General features: G+C 56.4%; 2 protein-coding genes across 2 annotated transcripts in view; one reads left to right on the plus strand and one right to left on the minus strand.

The window, feature by feature from the left end:
• The window catches only part of LOC138101777 (zinc finger protein 3-like), a 39,221-nt gene that overhangs the window by 23,003 nt on the left and 2,844 nt on the right, over window positions 1-13,374 (minus strand). Inside the window, exons 2-3 of the mRNA XM_068999563.1 lie at window positions 12,190-12,341; window positions 11,900-12,017 (exon numbers count right to left, since the gene is read on the minus strand). Coding sequence (XP_068855664.1) covers window positions 11,900-12,017; window positions 12,190-12,341 — 270 coding nt within the window. The remainder of the gene's footprint in view (window positions 1-11,899; window positions 12,018-12,189; window positions 12,342-13,374) is intronic.
• On the plus strand, window positions 7,575-10,801 carry LOC138101740 (olfactory receptor 14J1-like). The gene is made up of 2 exons (XM_068999523.1): window positions 7,575-7,651; window positions 9,777-10,801. Exons 1-2 carry the CDS (start codon window positions 7,642-7,644, stop codon window positions 10,727-10,729), a joined length of 963 nt encoding a protein of 320 aa, XP_068855624.1. The 5' UTR covers window positions 7,575-7,641; the 3' UTR covers window positions 10,730-10,801.

Below are 13,374 nucleotides of genomic sequence, written 5' to 3' on the forward strand. Positions count from 1 at the left end.
GGGGAGCAGGGGCTGGGCAGCAGCACAAGGCAGCCCGGCCGGCCGGGACACCTCAGCTGGGGAAAGGGATGTCCAGGAGAAGGGCAAGGGAACGTTTCTGTGCCTGCAGGGTGCAATCCAGAGGAAGCTGCTGCTGCAGGCACCGGCTCTGGCCAGGCCCCTCTGTCCCCTGCCCAGGGCTGCTGTGCTGTGCTGGCCTGGGCAGAGGGGCTGGCACTGAGGGGCAGAGGCAGCCTGTGCTGGGCATCTCCTGGAGCCGGGGCTGGGAGTTCTGCGCCGTCACTGGGCTCCATTTCCCCTGCCATGGGGAGCTCCAGCCCTGGGGCTGCTGTGGAGGCTGACCTCCCTCTCTGCCCCTCGGCAGCTGCTGGGCCCTTCAGAGGGGCTGAGCAGTGGGGGGAGTGTCCCCAGTGCTGGCATACCCCAGGGCTGGCACTGCCATGGGGCTCACCCAGAACGGGCTGGGCTGGGCTGGGAGGAGGGCAGGGGAGGTGGGCAGAGCTGGGCAGAGGCTGGGCTGGACTGGGAAGTGCCCAGGAGATAAAACCCACCCATATCAGCTGAGCTGTGTGACTCTGCAGGGCCAGGACTCGTTCCAGTGGGTGTGTGGTGCTGTGCCAGTCCCCTGGCAGGGATCTCAGACAGGCAGGTGCAGCACTGAGGGCGCCGGTCTGGGCCCTTGGTGGCATGGACAGTCCGAGAAGGTGCCCCAGGGCTTTGATCACCCCCCCAGCCTCTTTCATCGGCCACTTTCAGATCTGGCCACTCGCCCCAGTTTTTTGGTCTCTGTTCTGTGGTCATCTCCTTCTTCCTGCTGAGTTCAGTGCTGGTGCAGGGGCAGCGTCAGCCCTGCCCCGGGCTCCCTCCTCACCCAGACCTTGGCAGAGCCCAGGGCAGGGCTCTCTGTGAACCCTGGCACGGGATGTGGGTGGTGGGACTGGACATTGAGGTCTGGCATGGACGCTCTGGTGGGGAACATTTGCCCACCCAAAACACACCCCGTGCTGTGCCGTGTCTGGTGAGGGGCGTGTGGGGCCTGTGCTGGGCAGGGGGGCTGTGCTGCCTCAGGCACAAATCACAGGCATGAGCCACAACACAGCGACCAGGAGGTGGAAGCGAGGACAGGCTGTGGAGGAGGCATTCAGAAATCTGACCCGAGCCTGTGTTCCTGTGTTTAGGAAAGCCAAAGTCCGGCTGGAGCTGATGGAGGCTTCAGGCAATATCCAGAGCAAAATTAATTCAGTCGCTGTGTTTGCAGTAAATGGCTGCAAAAGGAACATGTCAACCTGCTGCTGAATGGGGGTGGGGAGGAGAATCTAAATCATGGAATGGCTTGGGCTGGAACCTCGATCATCAGGTTCCAATCTCCTGCCATGGGCAGGGACACCTTCCACTGGCCCAGATTGCTCTGTCCAACCTGGCCTTGAACACCTCCAGAGGTGGGGAGTCTGCAGCCTCTCTGGGTAGCCTGTGCCAGGAGCTCACCACCCTCACGGGGAAGAATTTCTTCCCAATATCCCATCTAAACCCACCCTCCTTCCCCTCATGGACATTCCCCTTGTCCTGTCACTCCAGACCTTGTCCAAAGCCCCTCTCCAGCTCTCTCAGAGCCCCTTTAGGCACTGGAAGGGACTCTCATGTCTCCTTGGAGCCTTCTCTCCCCCAGGCTGAGCAGCTCCAGCTCTCCCAGCCTGGCTCCAGAACAGAGGTGTTCCAGCCCTGCAAGTGTCCCGTGTGACACTGCGGGACTTCGTGTAACCAAGGGTCCATTGTCACACTGTGGGACGTAAGAGACCATTGTGACACTGGGGTGCCCCATGGAATCAAGGAGATCACTGTGACACTGTGGGGCCCCAACCAAGGAGATCATTGTAGCACTGTGGGGCCTCATGGGATCAAGGAGATCACTGTGACACTGTGGGGCCTCATGGAATCAAGGAGACCACTGTGACACTGTGGGGCACCATGGAATCAAGGAGATTACTGTGGCACTGTGGGGCCTCATGGAATCAAGGAGATTACTGTGGCACTGTGGGGCACCATGGAATCAAGGGGCCATTGCGACACTCCCGAACCAACAAGACCCCTGTAACACTGCAAAACCTTATGGAAAAATGGGTCCATTGTGACACTGTGGAACCAAGGAGACCACTGTTACACTGAAGGGCCTCATAAAACCATGGAGATCATTAGGGCCTTGTGAAACCAAGGAGACCATTGTGGAACTGCAGGGCCTCAAGGAATAAGGGAGACCATTCTGATTCTTCAGAGCCTTGAGGAACCAAGTAACCTTTGGGATACTGCAGAACCAAGGGGACCATTGTGACACTGTGGGGCCCCGCAGAACCAAGGGGCCATTGTGACACTGCAGGGCCTCATGGAATCATGGAGACCATTGTGACACTGCTGGGCCTGATGCAACCAAGAGGCCATTTTGAAGCTGTGGGGCTCCATGGAACCAAGGAGACCATTCTGACACTGACAGGCTTCACAGAACCAAGGGGCTGTTGTGTCAGTGTGGAGCTCCATGGAACCAAGGAGACCATTCTGACACTGACAGGCTTCACAGAACCAAGGAGCTCTTGTGTCAGTGTGGGGCTCCAAGGAACCAAGAGGCCACGATGACACTGCAGCCCATTGTGAAACAATGGAATCCACTGTCATGCTGCAGGGCCCCATGGAACCTTAGAATCAATAGTGACACTTGGGGGCCTTGTGCAACACAGGGGCCATTGTGACATTGCAGGGCTTCGTGTAACCAAGGGTGTCATGGCACTGTTGGGCCCCATGGAACCAAGACCACTGTGACAATACGGGGCCTCGTGGAACCAGGGGGCCATTGTGTCACTTTGGGGCCCCATCAAACCAAGGCAACCATTGTGACACTGCAAGGCCTCATGGAAGCAGGGAGATCACTGTGAGGCTGTTAACAAAAGTCAGTAAAAACAAAAGAACCTCCTTAACACCAATGTAGCACTAAGAATAAGAAGCAGCATTCTTTATTTGGCTGGATGGACGAGGGGATAGCTCCTCCTAAAGCCATGCATGCTGAGGACAGGACAGTTCTTGTTTATATCCTGTGTTTTACAGACATATTCAGTGATTGTCCCAGAATAAACATGCAGATGATAATCATTTCCCCAAAATCATTAACATATTTTCCCTCCCCTTTACACATGTGTTCTTCTGTTTTGGGGGTCTCTTTGGGGGTCCCTGGTGTTTGGTGACCCCAAAGTCACGCCTGACTGCCTGGTGAACTGGTAAAAGTTCACAAATGAGGCCGGTCGCTTTCCAGTTCTCCTTCTTACACTGTGGGCAGTGTGCAGTTCCATGGGCCAGTGGGTTTGGAAGAACAAGCATTGTGTCAGATCAACAGGTGTGGAAAATTGATCATCTGATAACATCCCCACCTTTGTGAAGATTATCTTCTCTGACTCGCCTTGCATTAGCAATCATGGGTTTTATGTAGCTCAAAGGAAAGTATCACAATTACAAGTATTACTATGATCACAATTATATTTTGCAAAAGTGAGGCTAACCAGCCAGTCAGAGAAAATTCAAATCCATTAAGTATTTTTTCCAACTTGTTACTTTATAATCCTGCTCTTAATTCCCTGCTGGATGCAGCAGCCGATTTTATCCTCTCTACCCGATCATCCAATCCAGCATCACATTTGGAATGTGCACACAACAAGTGTTGCTGTTCCAGTTCAAGAATCCACATACTCCCTGTTCATGTAGCAGCAATGGGGCTAAAGCCAATCTGCTCTGTAAGGTCATTTTAGCTGTGGCTGGCAATTGTTCCTTTATTTCAGCAAACCCCAAAGGAGCTGCATTCACTAAAGTTTCCATCTGCAGAGCCCAATGGTGTGTGGCTGGTCTGTTCCTAAAGGCAGATCTTTGCGGAGCAGAGATGGATTCTAAAATCCATCCCACTGTAGTTCCCGCACTGGGATGTTTCCAAGTTTCATCCTGTCACAGTCTGGTTTAAACCCAGAAAAGCAAAGAAAGCTAAGTCTCTGTCCATAAACTGGAAAGAACTTAGAAGGTTCAAAATATTCCCAGAAACGAGATTAAAACCAAATGAGATTAAATGTTGATGCCAAAAAACTGATGTATTTTAGTTAACAGTAGAGAGGCAAAGAGAAAGAAAGAGAAAAGTAGAGAAAAGTTAAAAAGCCAAGGTTATTTTAAAAAATAGCATAGGATCGGTCACCACCACGCTGTGCTACCTTTAGTGCTGCCAAGAGGGGCTGGGGGGAGCGAAGCAGGTTTTGCTCTTTTTTCCTGTCGTTTGAAGCCTCTTATCCGCCTTCTCTGGCCTCGGGAGCAGTTTGGCTGGAATGCGGCCGCCCGTCCTCCGAGTGTCAGGCGCGGTGCCCGGTCCTGCAGCCGAGCCTTGGCCCACTCCCGGTGCTCCCAGCACGGGACGCAGCAGCAGGGCAGGGGCTCCACAACTCACTCGTGGCTCCGGCCCAGGGGTGCAGGATCAGGGGGGTTCTCCTCAGGCGGGCAGCGTCGGCTCCAGGAGGCCTCAGAGTGTCTCGCAGCAGGCGATGGTGGTGGGGGGGAAAGGCAAAGGTCAGGGACTCTGCCCCTCGCTTTCCCCTCCACACCCTGCACCAGTTTCACCTTCCTTTTTATGGGCCTCAAGGCGAGCTACCCACGGTCCGTACCGCCCGTTTTATGATAAGCAGACCAAATGACCAGGCATTTTTGAAGCTTTTCAGGTTTTGAGCAGTCATAACGACAAAGCACTTTTTGGAGTCTTTCTCTTATTATTAGGCTCTTACAGTGACACTGCAGGGCCCATGGAACCAAGGGAACATGAAGCAGCTCTGGCTGCCTTGGGCTCCTGGGGCCGCCTGGCAGCTCCGGCTGACCTTGGCATGTCCAGGGCCGATTCTCATCTGCCCCTGGAGCGCTGGGTCTCCGTGCTTTCCTTCCTGTGGAACAGAACTGTCCTTCTCCTCCAGGGCCCCGTGGTCCAAAGTGGAATTCTGCCTTCAAAATTCCGTCTGTCAAAGGATTGCTCTGTGACGAAAGGTGCCAGGACAGAAGGGTCTGGCTGGCCTTGGCCTCTGGAGGTCACCTCTCATCTGCCTTCCAGACACTGGGGCTCCGTGATTTCTTCCCATGTAAAAGAAACGTCCTTCTCCTCCAGAAACAAATGGCCAAAAGTGGGATTCTATCTCCCATATTCTGTCTATCCAAGGATTGCTCCTAGGCAGGAGCTGCCAGGACAGACAGGCCTGGCTGGCCTCGGCCTCCTGGGGGCCACTTCTCATCAACCTTCAAAACACTGGGGCTCCACTGTGGGAATTAACAGCAGGTCAGCAAGCCTGTCTGATTCCGACATCGATCTTAGCACAACCCGTTTGTACCCATGAGAAACTTAGCGTGAACAGAAGCAAGAAACCTAAACAACAGAAAGAGAAAACAGCAACAAGGCTGCACCTGGTGTTTTTCTGAATGCTCAGAATGCCTATGCTATAGGTAACCAATAACAGTATGTTGCAGTTAAATAATAGCCAACGACTCTGTTGTAGAAGTTAAGCAACCAATGGATAAGTAACATGAATGATAAACATACAAAAGTGTATAAATGACACTGACTTTTTAGAATAAACAGCCTTTTGCCTGGGGTTGTTGGTGGGGTTTGTGTGTGTCGTGCCCATCCCAACAGCAACACTCCGCCCTTTCCCTACAGTGGAAAAGAACCGTCATTCCCGTGCAGGTGCCCAGGGCCAAAACTGGGATTCCACCTCCAAATTTCTGTATATCCAAGGGTTGTTCCCAGATGAAACCTTCCAGGACAGACAGCTCTGCCTGGCTTGGCCTCCCAGGGACCACCTCTCATCTTCCCAAGGAATTAAACATCTTTTATGTCTGGGCATCCATGCCGATATTGAGAATCCACCTCCAAAGTTCCAGATATCCAAGGATTGCTCCCAGACCAAAGCTGCCATGAGAGACAGGTCTGGCTGCCCTTGCCCATGGTGACCACCTCTCATCTTCTTCCAAAACTCTTGGACTTTGTGCTTTTCCTTCATGTGGAATAAACCCATCCTTCTCAACAAGGTGCCCATGGCCAAAACTGGGATTCCACCTTCCAAATTCCAGATATCCAAGGGCTGCTCCCAGACAAAAGCTGCCATTACCATCAAGTCTGGCTGGCTTGGCCTCCTGAGGGCCAGATCTCACCCACCGTCCAAACATTGGGGCTCTGTGCTTTCCTACCTATGGAAAAGACTAGTCCTGCTTGTCCAGGCACAAATGGCCAAAACTGGGATTCCACCTCCCAGATTCCCAATATCCAAGGGCTGCTCCCAGACAAACCTGGCAGGACGGACAGACAGATGTGGCTGGCCTTGGCCTCTGGTGGCTGTGTCTCATCTGCCCCTGAAACCCTGGGGCTCGGTGCTGCCCTTCCTCTGGAGTCCACTGTGACCCTGCGTGGCCTCGTGGAACCCAGGGGCCGTTGTGACCCTGCAGGGCTGGTGGCACCAAGGGCACCATTGTGACCCTGTGGCGTTCCATGGAGCCAAGGGGCCACTGTGGCACTGCTGGCCCCAAAGAACCGAGGGGCCTTTGTGACAGGGCAACTGGGGAGGCCCAGAGTGGACACCAGGAGAAAGGAATTTCCATCCCAGGCAGGGCTGGGGTGCAACACGTCCCCCAGAAGGAGTCTGGAGCAGCCCAAGGCTTTGTGTGGCCAGGCAGAGGCAGGCAGGACACAGAGCTGCCGGCAAAGGAAGGGGCCAGCCAGGTGGGGCAGCCGGGGGGATGAGGACAGCCTGCAGGGACAGAGGCGCAGGGCAGGGACAGCGTGGCACAGCCTGGGCTGCAGAGGGCAGAGGGATGGGCAGCAGCTGCAAGGCCCTGACAGAGCCAACTTGTGCAGCCCTTTGGCCACGGCTGCTGGCCCTGGCCCTGAGGCCAGGAGGGGACAAGTGACCCCTGCAGCCCTGGGGCCTCAGTGCCTCCTTGTCCCTGCCCAGCAGCCTGGCAGGGGCTGCCCCATGGTGCTGCCCTGGGCACTGCCCATCCCCACATCCCAGTGCCCCGGCAAGAGCCCTGAGCACTGAGGGAGGGACAGGATCTGCCTTGCCATGGGCTGGGGCTCAGGCCTTGGCCCTTTGCACTCATGGAACACAGCCAGCTTTGCTCAGCACCAGAGACACCTTTCCCTTGCTTGTCCTCACCTGCCATCGCTGCCTCCAGAGTTCTGCTCTCACTGGAACCTGGGCACACTTTCACGTGAGTCGTGTCCTGATGGGACCCATTAAAAGTTAAAGAAACTTTGGACTTTGAATCTTTGAATTCTCGAGAAGTTTTTTGAAGACACTCTGAGGGACTGAGTCTGATGTGAACAACACCAAAGCCCCAAGAGGGTCATTAAAGTCCTTGTGCTGCTGCTGTGCTGCTGAGCTGGGCCGGGCTCCTGGCACAGAGGGAACTCTCAAGCTCCTGGCAACCAAGGAGAGCTTCAAAGAGGCAGCTCTGCTGAGGAGCAGCTCCTCTGCCAGCCCAGCAGGGCTGAGGGCACTGCCTGCAGGTACCTGCGAGGAGTGAGCAGAGAGCTGGCTAAAGCAGCTGGAAGGACAGCTCTGAACTCATTCCTGGAGAAACCTTCACAGCATGGGACACAGTGAGTCTCTGGCTGCAGGGATCCTCTAGAGCTGGCCCATGACACGGCTGCCATGGCTGTGAGGATGGCTCTGCTGCCGTTCCTGCCTTGGGGGAGGATGTGCTGCAGAGCGGGGCTGCCCTGGGCACCGTCAGAGGGACAGGGCAGGACGGCTCCTGCTGCCAGGGCCGGCTGCAGGCTCTGAAGGTGGGCAGCAGCCAGGGGTGCCCAGGGCTGTCCTGCAGAGCAGTTCCTGCAGCCCTGAGGGCTCTTTGCCAGGCCAGGGCATCTGCCACCTGCCAGGGGCAGCTCTCAGCCTGCCTGGGAGCTCCCCATGGGTGGTGGGGAGGAGCTGTGGCTGCAAGGAGTGACTCCTGCAGGGCAGGTCCTGCTGCTGTGGAGAGGCTGCTGTGGGGCCAGGGCTGCTCAGAGCTCCAGCTCATGCCCAGGTCATTTCTGAGGGGATTTTCATGAGCACATTCAGGGCAGGAGTTTCCTGCTTGAGTTTCTGCTTTCCTCAATCTGTGCTCCCACTTTTCTCTGGCTCACCTTGGTGGGAATGGAAACTCAGCTGTGCAGGCAGAGCAGGGGCTGAGGCTCTTAAACCATCACACTGAGGATTCCTGGGAGCCTCAGCAAGTGCCTGCACCTCGCCAGCCCCCAGCTCCAGCCAGCATCACCTTTCCATGGTGCCCAGGCCCGGGGGAGCTGTTCTTTAATCGCCGCAGCCCCGAGCGGCTGCCGGGCAGGGCTGGCCCAGGGGCTGGGCTGGGCTCCGGCAGCAGCGGCAGGGACGGAGCCCGGGCCGCAGGAGCAGCTCCCGGCTGGGCCAGCTCCAGCAGCAGAGCCGTGGGCAGGGAGGGAGGGAGGCAGCGCTGAGGGCAGCCCTGCTGAGGGGAGCTGTGGCAGCTGCCGGCGCTGCCCTGCAGTGCAGACACCGCCCTGAGCAGCGCAGCTCCGGTGTCCCCTCGCAGCCAGCACAGCCCTCAGCCCGGGGGCTCGGGGCCCTCAGCCCGGGGGCTCGGGGCCCTCAGCCCGGGGGCTCGGGGCCCTCAGCCCGGGGGCTCGGGGCCCTCAGCCCGGGGGCTCGGGGCCCTCGGTGCCCTCCTGGGCCGGCAGAGCAGCAGCAGAGATGAAGGGCATCTCTGCGGCCACGGGCCCGTTCCTGCTGCCCGGGGCCTGAGGGCGACTGTCCTGCCCTGGTGCTGCCCGGGAGGGGCTGGGCAGCGCTGGGCAGGGAAAGGCTTTTCCTCAGGGCCCGGCTCTCTCTCCTTGCCCTGCTCAGCTGCTCCTGGCGCTGCTGAGGGGCTCTCTGGGAATGGCACTTCCAGCTGCAGGCTCAGGCCCAGCCCTGGGGCTCCTCCTGTGCAGGCTGAGCACAGCAATGGGGTGTCCCAGCTCCCTCTGCCCCGGGAGCTCTGGGCAGGCCGGGCTGGGAGGCTGGCAATGAGCCGGCTCTCCTCCAGCAGTGCCATGGACAGGAGCCTGGCTGTGCCCTCGGGATGCCATCCCAGCTGTCAGCTGCCTTCCAGGGGACACTGGGGCCGCGAGTGTCCTTGGCCAGCAGTGGGGCTGAGACTCTGAGAAAGGCTGAGCCACTTTGCTCTGCTGTGGGTCCCTCTGCTCTCAGCTGTGCCAGGCTGATTTTCAGGGGAACACAGTGACTGCCCTCCATCTCAGCAAGGGCAGCTGGGGACAGATGGAGTGACAGAGCAGCTCCCCTCACCCTTCCCTGAGTTACAGCCAATGCTCTTGCCTTGCACAGCTCTCTCTGCTCTCCCTGGGCACAGCAGGAAACCCTCTCAAAGTGCCTTTGGCCGTCACCGTTCCTTAGCCCTGGCACGGGAGATGCTGCCCAGCTCCTCTGCCTCAGGAGCAGTTTGGGCTGATGGAGTTCAGCCCCAGGACCAGCCCCTGTCCCCATTCCCATGTCCCTGCTGCAGCAGAGCAGAGCTGACTCCTCGCTGTCCATGGGCACAGCCCCTGCTCGTCACAGCAATGGGGCCTGATCCCAGCAGAGCTCCAGGCACGGGGCTGAGGGAAGGGCTCTGAGAAAAGGAAAACTGGGAGGCAGGGCCGCGAGAAAGGGCTTGGACATTGCTCAGCAAAGTCTCCCCTGACTCCTCACTGTCTCATCCTTCAACAGCACTCCATGGCCAGAGGCTCCAAATGTCCAACAGCAGCTCCATCAGCCACTTCCTCCTGCTGGCATTGGCAGACACGCGGCAGCTGCAGCTCCTGCACTTCTGCCTCTTCCTGGGCATCTCCCTGGCTGCCCTCCTGGGCAACGGCCTCATCATCAGCGCCGGAGCCTGCGGCCAGCACCTGCACAGCCCCATGTTCTTCTTCCTGCTCAACCTGGCCCTCAGCGACCTGGGCTCCATCTGCACCACTGTCCCCAAGGCCATGCACAATTCCCTCTGGGGCACCAGCCACATCTCCTACTCAGCATGTGCTGCTCAGGTGTTTTTCTTTCTGTTCTTCCTCTCAGCAGAGTATTTCCTCCTCACCATCATGTGCTATGACCGCTACGTGTCCATCTGCAAAGCCCTGCACTACGGGACCCTCCTGGGCAGCAGAGCTTGTGCCCACATGGCAGCAGCTGCCTGGGCCAGTGCCTTTCTCTACACTCTCATGCACACGGCCAATACATTTTCCCTGTCCCTGTGCCAGGGCAATGCCCTGGGCCAGTTCTTCTGTGAAATCCCACACATCCTCAAGCTCTCCTGCTCCAAATCCTACCTCAGGCAACTTGGGCTCATCGCTGTCAGTGCCTGTTTGCTCTTTGGCTGTTTTGTGTTCATTGTTTTCTCCTATGTGCAGATCTTCAGGGCCGTGCTGAGGATCCCCTCTGAGCAGGGCCGGCACAAAGCCTTTTCCACGTGCCTCCCTCACCTGGCTGTGGTCTCTCTGTTCCTCAGCACTGTTATGTTTTCCTACCTGAAGCCCCCCTCCATCTCATCCCCATCCCTGGATGTTGCAGTGTCAGTTCTGTACTCGGTGGTGCCTCCAGCCCTGAACCCCCTCATCTACAGCCTGAGGAACCAGGAGCTCAGAAACTCTCTGAAGAAAGTGATTGCTGGTTTGCAGAAACCCTAAACTGACTCTTTTCTGCTCCAGAGTCTCCAGAATGTAACCCATTACAACCTCAGCCTTTTTTCTCTTCTTTTCTTTTTTTTTTATGGGTGCGGTTTTTTATTATTTTTGCCCTATTGTAATATTTTCCACAAATGACTATCCTTACTCATAGCAATTTTCATCAATATTTACCTTTCTCCTGTAACCCAAAGTCTTTCAAAAGGCTTGTTTTCTGTGCATTAAATACAATAAAGTACCCTGCCCTGATCTGTTTTTCCAAGATGCTTCTTCAGACCCCTGACTGCCAGCACAAGGACTTCTGTGCAGAGGTGGAGGGGAAAGAACCCTTGTAGAGCAGCGCAGTCAGGCGTAAGTTCTTCTGCAGGGGCAAGCAGCCCAGGTGTGGAGCATCTCCCTGTGCAGGCTCCAAGGGCTCTGCAGGCAGGGGCGGCACTGCCCTCCAGCACACGGCACTTCTGCCTTTCCCATAGCACAGGGCACAGCTGGGCAGTGGAATGCGGCCAGAGGCACAAACACCTCCAGGGGTCACCCCTCTGAGCTGCCTTCACGGGTTCCATGAGCACTGAGCAGAGAAACAAGTGCTCGGTCACAGGTGCCCAAGCAGGAGACGGGGACGCGCAGAAGTTAAAGAAGGTAAAGTGAAAAGACAAATGTGGATAAAAGGGGACTGGGACAATCAGACAACATCAAGGGAGTCTTCCCTATTGGGGAATGTCCTCTACCTTCAGAAAAATCTCTTCCTCCTCTCTCTCATGACCCACCCCCGTTTCCTGCACCTGTGGCACGTAGAGTGTTTCCTGCTGGTGACCAGCCCTGCTCTCTGCAACACTCCTGGGCTGGAAGGGCTGTCTCCAGCAAACACTGCACCATGGCTCGGGGCCGTTCTGTCACCTACAGGCAGCAGTTCCTTCTTGTTCTGACACTTCTGACACTTTTGGTAGCCCCAACACACTGCAGCAGTTCTTCTGTGCTCAGTCCTCAGTGCTGCAGCTCCCCTGCACTGACACCATGACACTCCTGCTCTCTGCTTTCCCAGCCTGATTTTTAGATCCAGTCTTCCCCTCCCGTGTTCACAGGTGCATCCTGTGTGTGCTTCAGAGCTCCATCCTGGGGCAGCTCCTGCCCAGCCTGGGCAGGCACAAGGTCTCTCCCCTGCTCCTCTCACCTCACCAGTGCCACTGTTTCCTGCAGCATCCTCAGCCTTGCCCAGCACAGCCTCCTGAGACACTTTGACCCAGCCCTTTCCTCCATCATCCTCGTGCACCTGCTCAACCCTCTTGGCCTCAGCCTGATGGGCAGAAATGTCCAGGGCAGGGAGGCTCCAGGGAAATGCTCAGGACAGCCATGGGCTGCACAGAGAGACACTGGAGTGGTGGGTCTGTGGGGAGAAATCTGAGCTGCCTGCCTTTGGAATCACCCCCAGGACCTGGACAGGGCTGTGCTGTGTTCTGGGCACTGACCTGGAACTGAGGGACGTGGAAAAGGCCTTTGGTGTCAGGGACGTTGGGAAGGCTGGGCAGTGTCACTGTGGGACCTCTCTCAAAGCCCTTGGAAAGGCCGGAGCCATCGCAGAGGGTCCTGGGCACTCGGGAAGGGCAGACACGGAACCAGTCTGCAAACAGGGCAGGGAGGGGACTGGGAGAGCCCCAGACTGGTCAGGCTCAGCAGGGAAGGGGATGTGGCAAATCCTCCCGCAGCCATTCCAGGCACTGGCAGGACAAGGCAGGGATTGCAGACCCCTGGGGGAGGGAAAAGAAGGGGATGTTGTCTGCCCAGACTTCAGCAGGGCCTGTGATGGGGTCTGCTGGGCTCTCCTCAGAGCCAGGTTGGTGAGAGCTGGGCTGAAGCAGTGGAACATGGGGTGGGTGGGAATTTGGCTGGACAATGAGGGTCAAGTGTCACCCGTGGTACAGAATCCTCTTGGCAGCCACTCCCTGGTGCCATCCCTCAGTGGCCTGCCCTTGGCTGCTGTGGAACATTCATATATTCCCTCTATACCACGGACAAAATGCACTTCCAAGTCCTTTGTGGGCGATGCCAAACTGATGCCAGCTGAAAACAGAGACTAGACAAGAATAAGGGAATAAAGGTAAGTATTTATTTGAAGGGCCTTCAAGGTACACCTTGGGCAGTCAAAAAGGCAACACCCAGGATAGACCCCGAGTCACAAGTTCTTCACACTTCTATAAGTTTGGTTCATCTGCATATCAGGGTTGATTCTCCAATTAAAACTTCAGCTAATGATGTAATTTCCCCAAGTTTACCCCCCTTCTTAAGATGTTAGTTTACACATTTTGGGCCTAGGACAATCTGGGTGTCCTTGGAGAGCAAGCTTGGGGAGGCTTGTTATGTCTAACCAGCATGAGAGAACAGCAGCTGACAGGCCACAAGAAACTTCTGAGTTACACACTAGGCAGTGCAGGATTTGAAAAATATAAAAGTTAAAATCTAAGACATCAAAATTGCTGGGAGCCCTTGAGCAGCCTCATCTGGTTAACGCTGCCTGCTAGAGAAAAGCTGAGCAAAAGGACACTGGTGGGTTAAATGTGTCCGGCCATCAGGGGCCCAGCAAGCCTCCCTCTCTCTGTGATGGACCAGACTGAAGGGGAAGGAAACACCCAAGTTTTGTAGATGCTCGTGGCTGA

Source organism: Aphelocoma coerulescens, unplaced genomic scaffold (genome assembly GCF_041296385.1).
Source record: "Aphelocoma coerulescens isolate FSJ_1873_10779 unplaced genomic scaffold, UR_Acoe_1.0 HiC_scaffold_46, whole genome shotgun sequence".
Taxonomy (NCBI): Eukaryota; Metazoa; Chordata; class Aves; order Passeriformes; family Corvidae; genus Aphelocoma; species Aphelocoma coerulescens.